Below are 18,482 nucleotides of genomic sequence, written 5' to 3' on the forward strand. Positions count from 1 at the left end.
TGTGCAAGAAAGCGTACTATCGAAAATATGAATAGATGGGAGAAATGTTCTCAATATATATATATCATTGTGTGGATTATGTGTTGTCGGTTTATATTTATAGATATATTGTATGAACATATTTTTTGTACTGAAAATCAAGAATGGTATATTTAAAATATGTTATATCAGTTCATACTTATAGATGTGTTGTATAAATATATATTTTTTTTTATTGAAAGTTAACGATGGTATATTTTGTCATTTTATGTATTATGTTTGTGTAATGTTAGTATAAATTATGTATTGTTTGTTATATACTTGTGTAAAGTTCATATATATATATATATATATAAAGAGAAATGATTTATTTATTTATTTTATTAATTTATATGTACTATATTATGTTATAATATTAATTGAAAATTATATAGAAAAATTTGGGGTGGATGAACACATTGTATTATTAAGCAAATGCATCTAATGGTGTAGCTCTCATACACAGCAAGTGATTCTTTTATATTTGATGCATTTCTCCCATTGGCCATTGAGGAATGATTATATGGGTGCAATTTCATATTTTAAATTTTATTTTATTGATATATTGAAAAGAAAAGAAAAGAAATAAAACACACAAACAAAACACATATATTGGTTTGGAGTTAGTGTCTCATATTTTAACTATATATATATATTTTTATAACATGAGAACTCGCAATCGCTACCCGAAAGTAAGGATTCAGCACTCGGCCGAGCTTAATACTCTGCAGACTAAACCCAACAAGGCAAGTCATATTAGGCGAATCATGTGTGGCAGATAAACCCAGAGCATCGGGGTTTGAATCCATGACCTTATAGTCACAAGTTCACTCCCCATCCAACTAGTTTTCTATTTTTCATTTTAGATAGTGTAGTATATAAATATTTTCATTTATTGAAAATGAACAATTTTTTTTTTATTATATTTAGAATAAGTGAATTTTTCTATGTTTGTAACTTGTTATCCACCATTTAATTATTAATCACAATCTAAAAATCTTCTATTTGAGATGGATGATTTAGAATCATTATTATAGCATATAAATGAAATTTAACATTTTAAAGAAATAGAACAAAATCAATATATATCTCTCTACTATATAAACCCATTTAACATTTCAAGTTTAATACCAAATTGTCCAAGAAATTACTTCAAGAAAGTGATTCCATTGCACACACACAAAAAAAAAAAAAAAAAAAAAAATCATCATGAAATTTAATCTCAATGCAATTATTTTGTTGTGTCTTTTAGGTTTTGTGTTTAGTTGCAATCAAGAAAGTGATGTGATTGTGGGAAAACAAAAAGTAAGTTTTTGTTTATATTTTTCATCAAATCGTCTTATAGTCATTTAAAAAATTTAACTTGTTGTATTATTACAGGCTAGAAATTATTGCATTGTGCGATTTGGCGCTTCGGTCGATAAGTTGCAGGGATTTATTGATTTCTCTTGTGGAGTCGTGGATTGTTCACCAATTCGATTGGGCGGTGCTTGCTTTAATCCGAACACCATAGCATCGCACGCAAACTATGCTTTAGATTTGTACTATAGATTTCGCGGCCAATGTGACCCTCAGATTGGAATAATCACAACCGTTGATCCATGTATGTTCTTCATTTTTCATTGATCTCACTATATTTTTTTGTCTAATGTACATGTTCTTGCTTGATGATTTAAATTTTGTGTATAATGTTAGCCTTTTTTTTTTTTTTTTTCAGCATATGCCGGGTGCACCTTTCCTTGAGCGCGAAAGTTGTCGATCACCGATACACATAGGAGGATGCTTATTAATAAGAATTTTGTATTTGTTGAAATGTCGAATGGTACACTCCTAGAGTCATGAAATTTGTATTTTTCTTTTGAAGTTCAAAAAAAGAAAAAAAGAAGTTATAATAACCTACAATTTAATATGGTTTCTATATTATTATTATTATTATTATTATTATTATTAAAGGCAGCTGACTTTTATTTAATATTTACTATATATGTGTATAAATATTATAATGAATATAGCCCAATTCATTTATAAGTATTTTATCTGTTCATAATAATAATATTAATAATAATAATATTAAATATAGCAATAATATTATTTTTTTTCATATACATTTTATAGTGAAATATATATGTGATATTAATTTGGAAAAAATATATTAACATATGTTAGATCATTCCGACTCAAGAATTGAAATTGTTATAATATTTATTTATAAATGTTAATACAAAAGAGAGAGAGAAAAAAAAAAAGAAATACGGCATTAAATCATCTCTTCCCAAAAATTTTATTCCTTCTATTCTAACAAACAAAATTGTGATACATGAAAATAGAAAAAAAAAAAAAAAAAAGAGAATATAAGTACGATTTAGAATTTATATATTTTCCAAATTATATTTTATTACTTATCAAAATTTCTTTTTATATAAAAAAATATATATTCAAAATTAATTTTTATTTTCATTATTATATTATTTTACCATCAAAATATACTTTTATTTTTTAGAATATCATATTCAAATACTATATACATAAAATCTCACCAATAATGTCATGTTATTTGCTAAAACAATCTCATTCTAATACCAAAATATATTTTAATTTTTATATAAATTATAAAAATATCAAAATTATTTTACATATTTTTATTATCTATTAAAATATTATTATTTTTTCAATTTACCATCAACTCTTAAATGATTCAATTGAGACGAAAAAAATATTATATAAACAATTAATTATTTTCTAATATTTTTTCATTCTAAAAGCTATCAAATTATTTGTGTCCCATTTAATTTATTATATAAAAAAAATATTAAATCAAACACGTAATTTATTTTATACAAAATCTTAGTTCAAATAGGATATGTTTTTTTTTATCAAATCTTTTACCAAATTTATGTTACAACATTTATTAAAAAATTTCTTTAAAAACACCCAATCAAATATTTATTTTTTTACTTTTTATATTATATTGGTGAAAATTAATTTTATATTAAAAAAACATCAAATCATTTTAATACAAAATTTTTAGTATCCAAATTCCCAGATAAAAAGTTTTACTCATATCTAACCCCAAACTGAAATGACTAACCTTAAATAACATTTCCAAATTTCCACAAACCCTAAATATTTATCTCTCTGGGTTTTTTCACATCGCTTGTTCTTCCTTCCAAATTCTTTTAGGACAACAAAGGTTCGTTTATGACTCTTTCTCTCCATTGTATTTTATGTGATATAAATAAAGTTAACAAATACTCCATAAACATTATATTGCAGTCAAAGTGTTTGATGAATTGCCTAAATAAAATGCTTATTTGTTTAACTATATATCCATCATGTTATGTTTCTGTTTACATCATCTTTAACTGTTTAGTACTCATTTAGTTTCATCGAATTTGGAGTCTGCAATGGTCTGGCTTTATATATATATAGCATATAGTAACACTACTGATTGCATTGCATGCCAAAGAAACCAAAAACCAAACTCAAAAGTGATCAAGGTCATGTTTTTATTATAATTTGGAGTTTTTATTTAGATTTTTTGAATAGTTCTTTTTATTTGAAGAAACAAAATAAATAATATTATTTTGATTGAAAGCTGAAACCTAATAATATAATATACAATAATATAGAATAAAAAAAATAATTTCATGTAGAAAAGAAAAAAGGAATATTATTTTGTATCAAAAATTGATTAAACTATACTCCAAAACAAGCAATCATCAATCATCAATCATACACTTATATATATATATATATATATATAGAGAACTAAATTCAAAACTTAAACTTTGCAGCAATACTAAAATCACAAACAAACAACCAAATCATAAAAATGATGTCTAATGCAGCAATCAAAGTGCCAAACCAAACCACAGTTAATCCAATCCAAACACAACAACAAAAAGCAATAAGTATACAGTTCTTCGATGCTCCAAACATTACACATAAATTCAAGGATGATAAGTAGTAATCATATTCTTGTAAGGTTTCAAGCAACACATAACTCAATTCAATCGATCCTCCTTCCTTAATTCGACGATTTCTTGTACGAGATAACCGCGACATTGTTTTCCCCGAACGACACACGGCGCGCCTGTAAGAAACACAGAAACAAATCAGTCCCCAGCGCAACAATTTTCAAATGTATATGAACACAAACAAGATAGTAACCTCGACTGCGCGTTGCGCTGACTCCTCGGATTCAAACTCGACGAATCCATAGCAAAAGCCATTCTGCCAATGAATTGTGTTACATTTTGCAGAATTTCAAAGTTGCATTTGATTAATAATGAAACCAAGAACTTAATAACAATAATACTATAAACTAATAAATATAACTGAATAATATCGACTTAATCACTAGATGATAGAAATTTAATCTAAACCATAAACTAAATATGTAAAATACATCAAAAAATTTGTTAGGGACGAAGTAATCGAAATAAATAGAGCGCAAACTGAACCTAACCTTGGCACGGCAGATGAGTACGCTATCGAGACCATTTTTAACTTGTCCAAACTGTTTAACAACCTCCAGAACGCTTTCTTTATCGATGTGAAGCGGCAATCCTCCCACATGTATACTCTTATCTACAAAACAAAAAAACTAAAAATTTTCATACGATAACACATGGATATTTGAACATAAAAGAAGCAAACAAACGTGAGCATTCGCAATCGAACCATTTGAAAACTTGAAAGACTTATAATTGCTTGGGCGCGATACTGATTTCGATAAAGGGGTCCATTCTTTATCATTAACATCACTAGCTCCATCCGAATTTTCGACTCTTGGGGAAGTAACTGCTTGAAAATAATTATTTGGAACTATTCTACGAGTTTGGCCAGCGCTCGAAGCTTTCCCTCTCGACAGCTGCAGAGAAACAATAAATATTTTTCGCGAGAGAGGACTCAACATAATAATAGTAAAAAAAAAAGAAAAAAAAAGTGGAGTTTAAAGCTCCTGTTAGATGACTCACAATCGAAGCGTAGCTAACCACAGGTTCCTCGACTTTTTTTGTATCTTCAACCGCAATTTTTGGAGATTCCTTCGAAATAGGAAGATTGAATTTGTTCTCATTAGAGTCTTCAGCAGGAGCTACCGAAATATTGATTGCTACTTGAAAAGTAACGTTATTGTCCGGAGAGACATGAACAGCTGCCATTTTTTTGCTTTTAGCCGCAAAATTATTGTCTACCTCTTCCGTAGAAAGAGAAACAATGTCTTCTTCCTTTGTGTCGACATTTTTAGTTGTCGAAATATCAACATTGTCCATCAAATTATTACTGTTTAGCACCGCGAGATGGCTAATTTCTTCGGCAACATTTTCATCTTCGATTTGGGGAAGTCCTTCCCCTTTTTCAGCCATCAAAAGATTAGTTTCTTCCTCGGACCCTTTGTTGATTTCATCGTTATTAGTTTTGATTAGATTGACATGGTCGCCGAAAGCCGGATCAGAATTAACATTGTCATCATTGATCACATCGTCAACTTCAGCTGCATAAAATGTACCTAATAAGAACAAGATGAACATCGAATCGAAACATATGTGCATATGATGATAAGATTTTTACCAGAATTCTCTGCAATAGTTTCAACTTGATCTATTATTGAATTGTTTCCATTCACAGTCATATCAGTCTTGAGCTCACAAGGAGTGATAAACCGAAGAACGTCGTTTAGAATAAAATAGCCACTTGGTTGAGTAGCTAGAAAAATCGTCTGGCTAAAAATTCTCTCTACTTCATCTTCCCCGGTCGACACTCCGATCACCACAACAAGAACACCTCCATCGGCAGAGTCTTGCGCAACGACGGACGTGATCTTGACAGATGATTTCACAAAGTTCGATGAAATAATCCTGTCATTGATCTCCTGAACCAAAGTAAGAGAAGTATTGACATGAGTCATAAATGTTAAAAGCTAAACATCAATGTCGATGTTCCGAAAACCCTTTTTATGGAATGATCATAATACTTTTTGGATATTGAAATTTTTTATCACGTAGAAAAACCATTTTTGTTCGATAAGATACCAAAGTGAATTATACAAGTAGTAAAGCCTCTATAATGAGTGGTCATTTAACTTAAACTTTACTCATATTTTCCTTTTTCAAAGAAGTCGCCAAATGCGTGTAGATAAAAACAAACGAAAAAATTTAATCGCAATGAATTAATAAACTTGGATTATCACACTAATAATAAATACTCATATCTCAAAACGTTATTTCACAATCAAGACAATTGGTGTAGTCGACATAAATGTTGCTTGTACCTTTTCCCAAAAAAGTTACTAAAGTGCATAAATAACAACAAACAAAACCATTTAATCGTGATGAATTAATAAACTTCGATCTTAAAACTAATAATAAAAATCCATATTTCTTAACAAATTCCACAATAAAAACAATTGGCTTACTTGACATAAATATTGCTCGTATTTTTTCCAATAATATTACCTAAAGGGCATATATAACGACAAACAAATCATTTAATAATCAATATATCCGACAAAACATAAATTAGTAAACTTCACTCATTAAACTAAAGGTTTGCCCTCTCGATATTTCAGCTTTCCTCCAAGAGGGTTACATCCAACATCAAATATTCATACATGACATAACATCCAATAACAAATTAACCTAAAAAAACATCAAACCTCCAAAGCGCATATATAACATAAAAGGCGAAAAAAACACAAATCTTACGACAAACACATTAAAAATACTTGTATGAGATATCGTATATATTCGCGAAGTCCTTACCCTCAAAGTCGTGACCGGTGTCACAATCCCACCGGTGTGAGGCCAGCCGAGGGTGCTGCAATCCTTATAGAACCTATAAAGCTCGTCCGGTAATCTTTCAAGTGTTTGATAATATTGTTTCACAAAGAAATTGGACACAGTTTCTGCATAATTCTTTGAGATTTGGTCCTCCATGGATTTTCTGCAACATTTAACACACAAAAAAATGTCTAATCCAACCATAAAATAAAACGCTAATAACATAAAACTTCAAATAATAATATTCTTTTGTTTTAAAAAGAGAAGAAAGCGATTGGATATTTACAGGATCAAACTTAAAGGGGAAACAATATCCAAAAAATCAAAAATCAAAAATCAAATCAAAAACATAAAATCAAAACCGCTAAAACCCTAATCTAAATATTTTAATCCTAAATCCATCCCAAAACCTAATCTGCAGAAATTGCTGCACGATAATAAACTTACCAAACAAAAGATTCGAAACCAAATTTGATTCTTCAAATCTGAACGAGAAATATAATATCATCAATCAAAATTCCAATGAAAAATAAAAAGAAAATCAGAAGGGATTAATGTTATATAAAACGATGATCTTGCAGAAGAACACGAGAAAAATACCTTAGAGCGAGAAAGAGGAATGAGAAGTGATTTTGTGATGATTACTATATATCACTCCAAAGGGTTTATTAGACAGTAAATATTATTGTGAATTCTATGGAAAAAAAAAAAAAAAAAACAAAAAACAAAAACAAAAACGTAGTCTTTTGCTCAATAGAAATCGTCAGGCGGGAATGAATTGGGGTTTGCTGTTACACTTGGCAGCATGAAGGGATAGGTTGGAAATTAATTTGAGGGTATTTATTGATTTAATTATTTTTAATTTTAATAATTATTTGAATCAATAAAGATGTGATTAATTATTGATCCGATGTGTATGTACATGGATAGATTTTTAAATTTAAATAGTGATATGAGATTTTATAATCTTTTTCATAAAAAGATTAAGCAAAAAGCTCAACATATTATTTTGTTATATTTCATTTAAAATAAATAAAAATCAATATTATATGAAATATATATATATTTTTTAAGAAATAAATCAATTTAAATACGCCAATATTATAAATTTTGTATATGAGATTTTTTGCATCATGTGGATTACGAGTGATATGTATATTATATATATATATATATATATATTGAAATACTTATATTATAAATATAATTTACCTTAAATATTAATATAACTTTCTGTTGTGATTCCTTTTCTGGGTATATTTATTGTTATGTTTTAATTAATTATTCAATTAATTCACCTAAATTTATTGTAATTAATTATAGTAATTAATAGATGAATAACAATAAATAGGAATACGGAGTCAATAAAGGAAAATTAATAACCTCTAACCTAATATAGTTGAACAAAATAATTATGGTTGAAATATGCTCTTTGTTACTATAAATTTTATACTTTAATATTTATCGTTTTACAAAAATATAATAATTTATTTTTCAAAAATACGTTATCTATATAACAAATATATATATATATAATACCACATAAAATTTTATTGTATAATACCTCATTATGTTATGTAAAATAGAATAGAGTTTTATTTTTATATAAAAAATTCAAAGAATAGGATTAATTATATGCTTCTATATACTCGTGAAAAAATACTCCCTCCGTCCCAGATACCATGTTCACGTGTTATCGTTTTTATCCGTCCCACATGCCATATTTTTTTTAAAAATGATTACACACTTTAATCTCATTTTAAATTTTTTAATTTTAATTAAACTAATTAGTTATCTTAATTTTAATTTATAATTATTTATATTATAAGATAATTATTTTCAGTAATATATTCTTAATTATCTACTAATTACACCCTTCCCAAAATACCGTGCCTACAGTGTAGCAGACAAAGTATAATAATAATAATAATAAAGAACATTGTTAAAATTATCCATTAAAATTAGCTCCAAATCAATTAACGAGTAGACTATAGCCTAATTCTCAAATTAGATATCTTTTATTTATGGTAAATTACTTATTGATTGGAGCAGATCATAACAATATTAATTTATCTCACTCGTCACATATAAAATACATATAATATATAAATTTGTTAGTTTATATTTTTAGGTATGATATTTTAATATATTTATCGTGTCGAAATTAATGATAATATTTATCGTATAAGACTATATTATGTGATACAAATATTCATATGATGCATTTGTATTACAAGTAATTAAAATATTAATATTAATAAAATTAAATTTTTAATTGAATATTGTTTTAAATTGCTCAAATTGTAATTAAGTAGTCACTCATGTGTGTATTAATTTTTCTAAATAATATAATTTTTTATATGTGTATATACACACGAATAGAATAAATATAAAAAAATTTTGATATACCGCATTTATCATACCAAAATAAAATTATTAAAAAATTTTTTGATATGATATCAATATGCATTTTTAAAAGTTTTTCGATTTATGCAATACTAAAATTTTATTAGATAATATAAATTTTCAAAATTACTATTTAGTTGGGTGAGTTGCTACTAGTTCTTGTATTGTGTGGTTGGATGGATAATTTGGGACTTCTTTTTTGTTCCCATTTTATGAATTTATGCTCCCATACTCATCGAGTTGTGATATTAATATATGTTTTGCTTAATAACAAAAGTAAATATTTTTATAATTTTTAACAACTAATAATAAAAATTCTAGCCATAAAAAACACAATTAAATATTTTTAAAATAAAATATAAAATATTTTTAATTATCATAGTTAATTTACCAAAAAGTTTGGCACAAATAGCTAATATATATTCAGCTAATCAAACATAAATAATCGAATCAACTAAATGTCAAATACGTCGTAATTCTAACCGATGTCTAAACACACCAAAAAATTCTTTAAAGAATGTAAATGTGTAATCATATACATATCCGGTTTGGTTGGTCGGACTTAAAACGCTAACAAAATTTAGTTAGGTCGCCTTATATCAATCTGATCCGATTGATAAAAAAATCTTCAGAGTCGGCGCTCGCCATTATCAATAAAAATTTTGCATGGAGACAAATTGAAATATATATATATATATATACAAGCAAACAAAAATGATCTTTTTCCAAGACATATTGCAGCTAAATATCATATTAAAATACTATTTAAACAAAAAGGTTAAATCAATCGATCGTTTTAAATCAATTTCAAACGACGATTATGAACACAAATCAGCAAACCTTTGTCTTAAAGTCGAGGCGAGCTCTGCCTCGCCAATGGCAACCAGCCCCTCGACTACTCTTTGCCGTACCGCGATGTACGGGATGAATCCTCTTCCAGCCATTCTTACAGCAACCTTTCCTGCCAAAACACATCGTCGATCCTCCAAACATCCCTCGAGGGCCAATTCATAGGCCTCGAAATCGACATGCACTCCTTCACTTTCTAAATACTCGATCAATTCTGCCGCTCTCCATATCTCTCTATTGGTGCGCATTGCGCCTAGCACTTTCAAAACCATTTCCTTCCTCGGGCTCAGACCGTGCCCGCCCACCATTTCCATCACCATCTCTACAACCTCGCGGATCTTCCTAGCCTCAGACAGTTCGCCGATCAAGATACCGTAGCTGTCCACATCGGGAATACACGCCTTGCCCATCCCGCGCAGGACATCGACTGCTTCCTGAAATTGATCAATCCTGCACAGAGATAGAATTAGGTAATTGCAAGTCCCGCAGTCGGGAGTGTACCCGATCAACTCCATTTCTAGTAGGAGAGCTGAAACGCTCGTGGATTTCTGGCGACGACGCTCAGCCCATGCTTTGGAAAGCAAGAGATGCGTCTGCGGGACAGGTAGACAGCCGGATCGGAGGATTCGTTGTATGATGGCTAGTGCAAGAGGGAGGGAATTTTGAATTTCAAGAACATATGAAAGAAGAGAGGAATAAACTGCAAGAGGTCGAGATCGAGGTCGAATATGTATAAGAGACTGTAGGATTTCGTCAACCACATTGATTTGTTCGGTGTCTGAGACTCTGGAGAGAAACGAGAAAGGATTTGGATTTCGGCCAACCTCTTTTGAGTCGTTAAAAAGCTCCGGTAGCTTCTGATAGTTCTTGACTTTGATTGCCGCTTGTACAGACTCTTCGAGACACTTTTGTGAAGCGCTATGAACCACCGAAAACTGAAAAAATGAAACAGAAGAGTGAGTAAAAGTTCAAACCTAATAATAGTTTAGATTTATACATTCGAATCGGCATAAATAAGTAAAAGGACACAAATGATGATCACCAAGTAATATTAACGAGCAAAACAAACACCTCGATTCAGTCCATCAACGACTTCTACGTAACTTTTAAATGGAACTAACCTGCAGGAGGGGTCTAGGGATTTAGTTTATGGGAGTCTTAAGTATTTTTCTAGCAGCAAATCAATATTGCAGAAACTTGCTAAACCTACGGAAACAAAAAAAAAAGGTAAGAGTGTGAAGCTCACTCAACGTAGTTCATGAATCTTATGCGAGTAAACGGAAATTTCAAGACTGCATTTAAGTTCATCCTCTTTTCTGCTGGAAACAAGTTTAGAAATGAAACCTTCAAGTAGCTCATAAGTTCCAGAAAGGGTTTGTGCTCAAGAGGCTAGCATCAGGTCTTATAAGATTAGAACGTGTAGATCAAGTGCTAATGATAATATTGTGCAGACAAAGCTTTACAATGCGTCGATTTTGAGATATATCAAGGGTTGAGATATATCAAGGGCTGGTTCACAATGCTCCAATAAGAATTTGAACCTAATTTATCTGTTGCATTCCAAAACATCAGTATGAACAAAAGAAGATATATCTCATCATGAACTGTTTACCAGAGGACTAAAAGTAAGACGAAGTACATTTTAACTGGCTAGATCTCTGATTACAAAGAACTAAAATCTAATTCTAAGTTGACAAAACGATTTTTTTTTTTTTTTTTATATGACGTGGGAACCTGCAGCCGCTACGCGAAAGTGCATACTGGATAAACCCCCGGCCGAACCTAATACCCTACAAATTAGGCCCGACAGGCAAGTCACACTGGGCGAACCATGCGTGGCAGATAACCTGAGGTGTCGGGGGTTTGAACCATGACCTCACGGTCAATTGTGATACAGAATGCTCTCTACACTCTTTACTGAAGTAAAAACAATTGAGTTTGTTCATCCAACAATTTTTTGCTGATACGATTTCCGATGAATATTACTAAAAAAAACACATAATTAGACAATATATATAATATATATACTCTGCCAATTTACAAAAATTAACAATTTAACACAAAATATTATTTTTTATATTACCGACACGATTTCCCACACCTAATATAAGAAATACATAAATCCAAAATCACAAAGCGAACACGAACACACCGTTATGAATGACTAATGAGGTTCCCAGATTACAGAATATGTTACCATTGATTACTTATTGGAGAGGTTAACCACATTTGTCTTTGGATATGAAGCCATAGTAGCAATGTTGATGAGAATGGCAGGAATTATAGAGTCAATATGCAAAATACACATTATTGAAATAAAAATAATTTAAAAGAAAAATAACAACATACTAGAGAAAAGAAAATATAATCACAGCTTCAGCGGGCAACACTGGTAGAGCAATAAATCATAAATGTTGATCAAATTTAGGGTACATATCACCAACACATTTTATATGCCACAGAAGAGTTTAATGACAGCCTAAATTCATCATTCCACTAGCTCAGAAGTATATATGTCGGTTTAATTTCCATCAAACTATACCAGCAATATTGAAGTAGTCATGACTCCATATCCATTTGTTTATTTTATAGTCCTTGTTTTCACACTATTCATTGTAAATTGAAATATTCTTTTCCCCAAAAAACATCTCAGGCAACACCTAATTTTTCATTTAAAACATTACATCTAAGACCTATTTTCCATTCAAATAACGACACCCAACACCTGGTATTCACTTAAACATTGCATCCACTGTCCAACACTCAATTTCTATTAATATATACATTTACATATTAAATCCAAAACATCTCAAAACACAACCAAACACAAGTGAACTCAGATCCAAGATCGTATTTGATTAACACTTCTGAAAAAGGATTGCCCTAATGAATTCCAGAGTTTGAAATCAAAGGATTCTGTGGCAACTGAAGTGGCTAAAGTTTACAGTGCTAATTCAATGAAAACCAACCCAACATTCCATAGTTTCAAAGACCTCAAAAAGTAAGTAAATTAATAAAGATTGAGGAACTCAGGAAACAAGCCAATACCTTGGAGGGTGTGGTCGGTCTTCTAACTCTCTCAAGGTCGGCTAATTCCACGGCTCGTTCTAGTTGAATGGAAGCACCAGGCTTGTGCCGTAGATTATCCACAAGTTTGGTCTGTCCTTGTCCCTTTCGAACCAATACAGCAGAATTTGGACTCCTTCTGGAATCCACAGAGCTGCTGGAAGCATCTGCACCTATAGGAAATGCGGCCGGGGCTGCCTCCAAGAAGTAGAAACTATCAAACACCTTGAGATGAGAAAATACACGGCGCTTCAAATAACGGGAAGATGCAACTACAGCAGTGACAGTAGAGCAGTGAGAATGGCGGAGTGAGCGCAGCATACCCAGGGAAGCAACACAGCAGCAATACCTGTGCTTTCGACATGTGGAAAAGGTTTCGGATCAAAGATCACAACTTAAATACAACAAACTCATCAAAATGAATTAGCAAGTTAGCAAACAAATATGAAGCTATTGGCAAAACAGCAACTGCATTCTAAACAACACCAAAGTTTTACTTTTTTTTTCATTAATATTGAAATAGCAGCACGTCAAAATTGGGCATAAATCAGTATAGAAAACCAGAGTGAAGTAATAGAACAGAAAACACTCCACAAAATGAATACATATATATATATGGAATTAACACAACAACAAACAGTTTGCAATTGCCCATGAATATAAATAGAAACACCGTAACAGCATAGGCAACAGAAACAATCAGCCAGAACTGATACCCATATGTTAAAAATGAAGTATCAAAGTTGTGTGACAGCAAACGCTCGGCGTAGAAATTGAGTAACATAAAACAATTCAAAACTAGTGCAAGAATTGAACTTACAAAGCCTCCGGCAAACGCAAACAAGAAGACGACGAACAATCGGTTCCAATATTCCTCGAACCGGCGGTTCAGCGTTTTCTTTATTCCCTTACTTTTTGAGGAGGCAGATCCCTTCTGCGGAGGAAGAAGGAAGAGAATGATGGGAAGAAAAAAGAAAAAAAAATTATAAAGAAGCATATCATTATTCAAACGGTTAAGGGTGTGTTTGTTTGGAGTTTGGATTTTGAGTTGGGATTTGAATAGTAAAAGTTTTGAATTTGAATAGTTGTATGATGTAATATACATAGGTGTTGATGTGATGTTGTGATGTTTTGAATGTAAAATTAATTTTTAGTATAATATAAAAATTAAAAAATAGGTGTTTGATTTGATGTTTTTGAGGAAAAAAAATTTAGATGAACAGTAGAATTTTAACAAAATCCTATAAATGAAAACACCCTAAAAAGAAAAACGGGTCCGGATTACCGGATTTGAGCGGCGGATCGGGTCATAGATCGGTTCGGTGGATCAAAAAGCCAAACATATCAACATATATGCTAATTATTTACAAAGTTTAATTATCTTATTTTTTGCCCTTGTAAGTAAGTGTATTAGGTAAAAAGTAATAGTAATTGTGTAATAATATTTTATAAAGATATGATTATTTATGAAAATAATACTATTTATTTTGAAACGAACAAAAATGATAAATAAAACTATTGTATCGAGAGACAAAGAGTAATATAAGTATCAATAAAACAAAACACATTCTCCATTTAATATTTTAAACATCTCAAGCAAACACGACAAATACTTCGGGTGTGTTTGAATGCGTTTAAGGCTTATGTTTAGTTTTGCTAAGATTACAAATAATTTTAATTGTATTTTTATTTAAAAAGTCAATACTAATTAAAAAGGGATTGCTCGCATAGTCAATTAAATAATTAATTTTTATTTACAATCACAAAATTAATGTAATTCAGTGAATGAATGCGCTGTATAATAATTGGTATTCAACAAATTTTAAGAATGAAAATTTTGAATTTAAACTAACCTAATCCTAAGAAATAATAAAAATTCAAGAACAAAATAAAATATCAGAACAAACAAGAAATAAGCTTATATAATCTAAGGGCATAGTCCAAGAAATAATTCCAATATGAGATTTGCATTGGATCATTGATTTAATTAAAAATAATTATCATGATGTTAATAAACGAGTTAGATAAATAAGTTATGATATCCAATTTTTTTCTTATTGTATAAATAAGTAAGGTATGTTTCTTAATTGTCTTAATTAGGCTAACAATTTTAGGTACGAACCGTAAAAATTTAGTTGTTTAATTGCATTATGATCTATAAAACTATTTTGAATTACATTATTTCGATTGCATAATTCAGCGGATGTAACTACTCAACCCCGTGTATTACTTATTCAAATAAAAGTACAATTACAAATACCCTATTCAAATGATTGAATCAACTAAAATATCGGATCTAAAACATCTATTCAAATCAACAATCATAAGCTCTAAATTCAAGAATTATGCAAATATTGTTCCGTAAGGGATGGCCCGGTGGTGTAGGGGTTAAATTTGTGACCATGAGGTCATGGGTTCAAACCCCCAACGCCTCGGGTCATGGGTGTGTTGGTTTGGGGATTGACCTATTTACATGACATCGTACCACTATTCACATCCAAACCCTAAAAATTATTTATTTTTTAATATTAGTATTATATTAATTTATAATAAAAATAACAAAAATATTTTATTAAATTGTGTGATATAAAAATAATAATATTTTTGTAATATGTCAAAAATTATAAAGATATTAATTATGTTAGTTAGACGATAAATTATTAAATTAGAAAATAATACCCATATTTTAGGACAAATAAAAATGAAAAATAATATTTTTCTTATGAAAAAAATAGAATATTATGTTTTATAAAACTAATTAAATATAATTTAAGTATAAATATATAAAAGTAATATTGGAAAAAATATATATACTTTGGGTGTATTACTGTATATAAGAAAATTTAAATAAAGTATAATTAGTAACTAATTAAAAATGTATTAATAAAATAATTATAATTTAGTAAAAATTATTATAAATTAAAATAACTAAATAGTTTAATTAAAATTAAAAAATTTAAATTTTAAAATATAATTAAAATATATAATTAATTTTTTAAAAAAATAATAATAAATTATGTTGAACGGACATAAATAAAAATTATGGACAAATTATATGAAACCGGAATGACGTGATATGCTTAAATAACATAGCATCAATATCATAATAACTTGTATACAACATACGTCTGACATAAATGATATCCTTGAATTAATTATTCGCCGACTTAGCTTATTAATTAATCATTGACGTGGCATTGACTAGGTGAATTATTCAAAGTCAATGGTTTAACAAGAAACCCGTTGCCTGTGCCCAAAATATATATATATATATATATATATATTCACATGTCGCCACCCTGCCTAATGACTTTATTACAACGTTATATAATTATAATATTAAAAACATGTATATGTAAATATATTTTTTATTTTATTTTTATTTCGGCGCAGTTATTATTTATTTATTAGTATTAAATATATTTGGTCACCAAACGCAAAGAATCTATTGCGGCATGTGTGAGTTAAATAATCAATTATTTCACGTAATTCAAAAATAACAGCAAATTTAATTTATTTGCAAAGTTTGAAGAATAATTATGAAGAAATATGTGCAAAGTAAGCCTCACAAACTTCCAAAATACATAAAATTATTCAAATATAATAAACTCGGAATATTTAAATATATTAGTAAAAAATGTAATTTTTACTCATCTGTAATTTACTTTTAGTTACGTATTGTTGTAATTTGTGTGAATACGGCGTTCTTTCATTCCTTCATCCATGGTACAACACAGCGAAAGCGCTGCAATGACAGTTGTACCTCCCCGATGATGCAATCACAGCCGTTCAATATCTGCAGATGGGAGCTCATCGTGGCCGCACGATTGGACCCTTCTCGACGACCGTTGATCTCCGCTAAGCATCCTTCTAAACGAGCTCAATCTCGAACCCGGACCCAAACTAGGCCCGGTTATTTTGGCCGCCGACGAGCCGTCCGACGGGCCTTCGGACGGCGGAGCCGATGGAGCGGCGGTGGAGACCACCATCGCCTCCCTCGACTCCGCCACGAGCCGCGGCTCGGCGGCGGTCCGGCAAATCGGGCATGTCGAGTTCGTGGCTAACCACCGGTCCACGCAGTCGACGTGGAAAGTGTGTTTACAGTTTGGGAGAGTCCGGGCGATCTCGCCGTCGTCGATGGAGCTCAGGCAGACGGAGCACTCAACTCCGGCGGCGGCTTGCTTGAAAACGAAGACGGGCAAGGCGGCAATGACGGAAGGATCGAGGCCGGTCTTAGGGCGGTCGGCGGCGGCGGCGGCGGAGCTGGGGAGTATGAAGCCCAGGCGGCGGAGGGCGGCCTGCCGCCGCGCCTGGCGGCGGAGCACGCACCTGGCGTAGATATGCAGAAGCGTGACGAGGAGGACGACGAAGGAGAGCGAAATAATGGCGGAGAGCATGATCTTGCCGTTGACGTCGTAGCTTCGTCCATGATCCCGATGGGAGACCCAATCGTCGCCGTCGCCGCCGCCCATGGCGGAGTTAGGGTTTTGTTTCCTTTGTATATGTAAATTTTCCGGTAGGGAGTATTTGGGCGTGAAAGAGAGAAATTCAGATTGAAATCGAAATTGAAAAATTGAGATTAAAATGAAATTGAAATTGAAATTGAAATTGAAATTGAAATGGAAATGGAAATGGAAGGGATTATAATAATTAAAGGGTTATGTAAGAACGGGTTTAAGCGTGGGAGGAGGGTTTCTGTCCATCTCTATTGATAAGGGTGTTGACCGTTGACTCTTTACATAGTATGATTTTATTTAGTTTGGTTATGGTTTTTTTTTTTTTTTTTTTTTTTTTTTTTAGATTACTTTACTTTTTAAATAAGAAATACTCTTGGGCTTGTTTGGATAGAGATTTTTGGAGATTTTTTAAATTTTAAAAATTAAAAAAAATAAAAAATTAATATTTAATTTAATATTTTGTAAGAAAAAAAATATATTTAATGTGATCTATTTTAAAAAATAAATAGTATCTCAAAAGTAAAAATATGTTATGTAAACAGAGAGTCTATTAGTCTAAATCCAAATAGGCCATTTAAATTTTTTCTTTTACATTTTATAGAAGAAGTAGTCTCTCCATATACCTATTTTCTTTTTATATAGTAATTATAGCTCCTAAAAAATAATTATTCTTATAGTTCAATTATTATAATAATAATTTTATCACATCTTTAACTTGCTCATTATAGAATTGTCCATTTATTCGTCAATTATATTACAAATATATAACATTAATATTTAAAAAGCTATATGGAAATATATATATATATATATATATATTATTAGTGATGGAGAATAGTCATTAAATAATCAAACATCATCCCCAAACAACCCTCGCTTTGTTGGTGATACTTGGACTAAAAGT

The 18,482-nt window shown here is 30.5% G+C and overlaps 3 protein-coding genes across 4 annotated transcripts; all 3 read right to left on the minus strand.

Moving 5' to 3' along the window:
• Positions 1-3,897: 3,897 nt before the first annotated feature.
• LOC127253195 (nuclear transport factor 2-like) lies at positions 3,898-6,956 on the minus strand. Its single transcript, XM_051277647.1, has 7 exons — positions 6,783-6,956; positions 5,593-5,893; positions 4,998-5,515; positions 4,702-4,891; positions 4,487-4,608; positions 4,189-4,251; positions 3,898-4,111 (listed from the first exon to the last, which is right to left on the minus strand). The coding sequence occupies exons 1-7, from the start codon at positions 6,954-6,956 to the stop codon at positions 4,046-4,048; spliced, it is 1,434 nt and encodes a 477-aa protein (XP_051133604.1). The 3' UTR covers positions 3,898-4,045.
• Positions 6,957-9,873: 2,917 nt separating this feature from the next.
• On the minus strand, positions 9,874-14,077 carry LOC127256875 (pentatricopeptide repeat-containing protein At1g06270). Of its 2 annotated transcripts, none has more exons than XM_051283100.1 (3): positions 13,942-14,077; positions 13,104-13,470; positions 9,874-10,990 (listed from the first exon to the last, which is right to left on the minus strand). In XM_051283100.1, the coding sequence occupies exons 2-3, from the start codon at positions 13,440-13,442 to the stop codon at positions 10,025-10,027; spliced, it is 1,305 nt and encodes a 434-aa protein (XP_051139057.1). In that variant the 5' UTR covers positions 13,443-13,470; positions 13,942-14,077; the 3' UTR covers positions 9,874-10,024. The 2 variants fall into 2 exon arrangements, with proteins under 2 accessions (XP_051139057.1, XP_051139063.1); XM_051283106.1 differs by having other exon boundaries at positions 13,104-13,475.
• Positions 14,078-16,599: 2,522 nt separating this feature from the next.
• Positions 16,600-17,767, minus strand: LOC127254539 (E3 ubiquitin-protein ligase ATL41-like). Its single transcript, XM_051279688.1, has one exon. The coding sequence runs from the start codon at positions 17,591-17,593 to the stop codon at positions 16,901-16,903; it is 693 nt and encodes a 230-aa protein (XP_051135645.1). The 5' UTR covers positions 17,594-17,767; the 3' UTR covers positions 16,600-16,900.
• Between the last annotated feature and the right edge of the window lie 715 nt (positions 17,768-18,482).

This window comes from Andrographis paniculata, unplaced genomic scaffold (genome assembly GCF_009805555.1).
Source record: "Andrographis paniculata isolate CXL003 unplaced genomic scaffold, ASM980555v1 Contig12END, whole genome shotgun sequence".
NCBI classification, from domain to species: Eukaryota; Viridiplantae; Streptophyta; class Magnoliopsida; order Lamiales; family Acanthaceae; genus Andrographis; species Andrographis paniculata.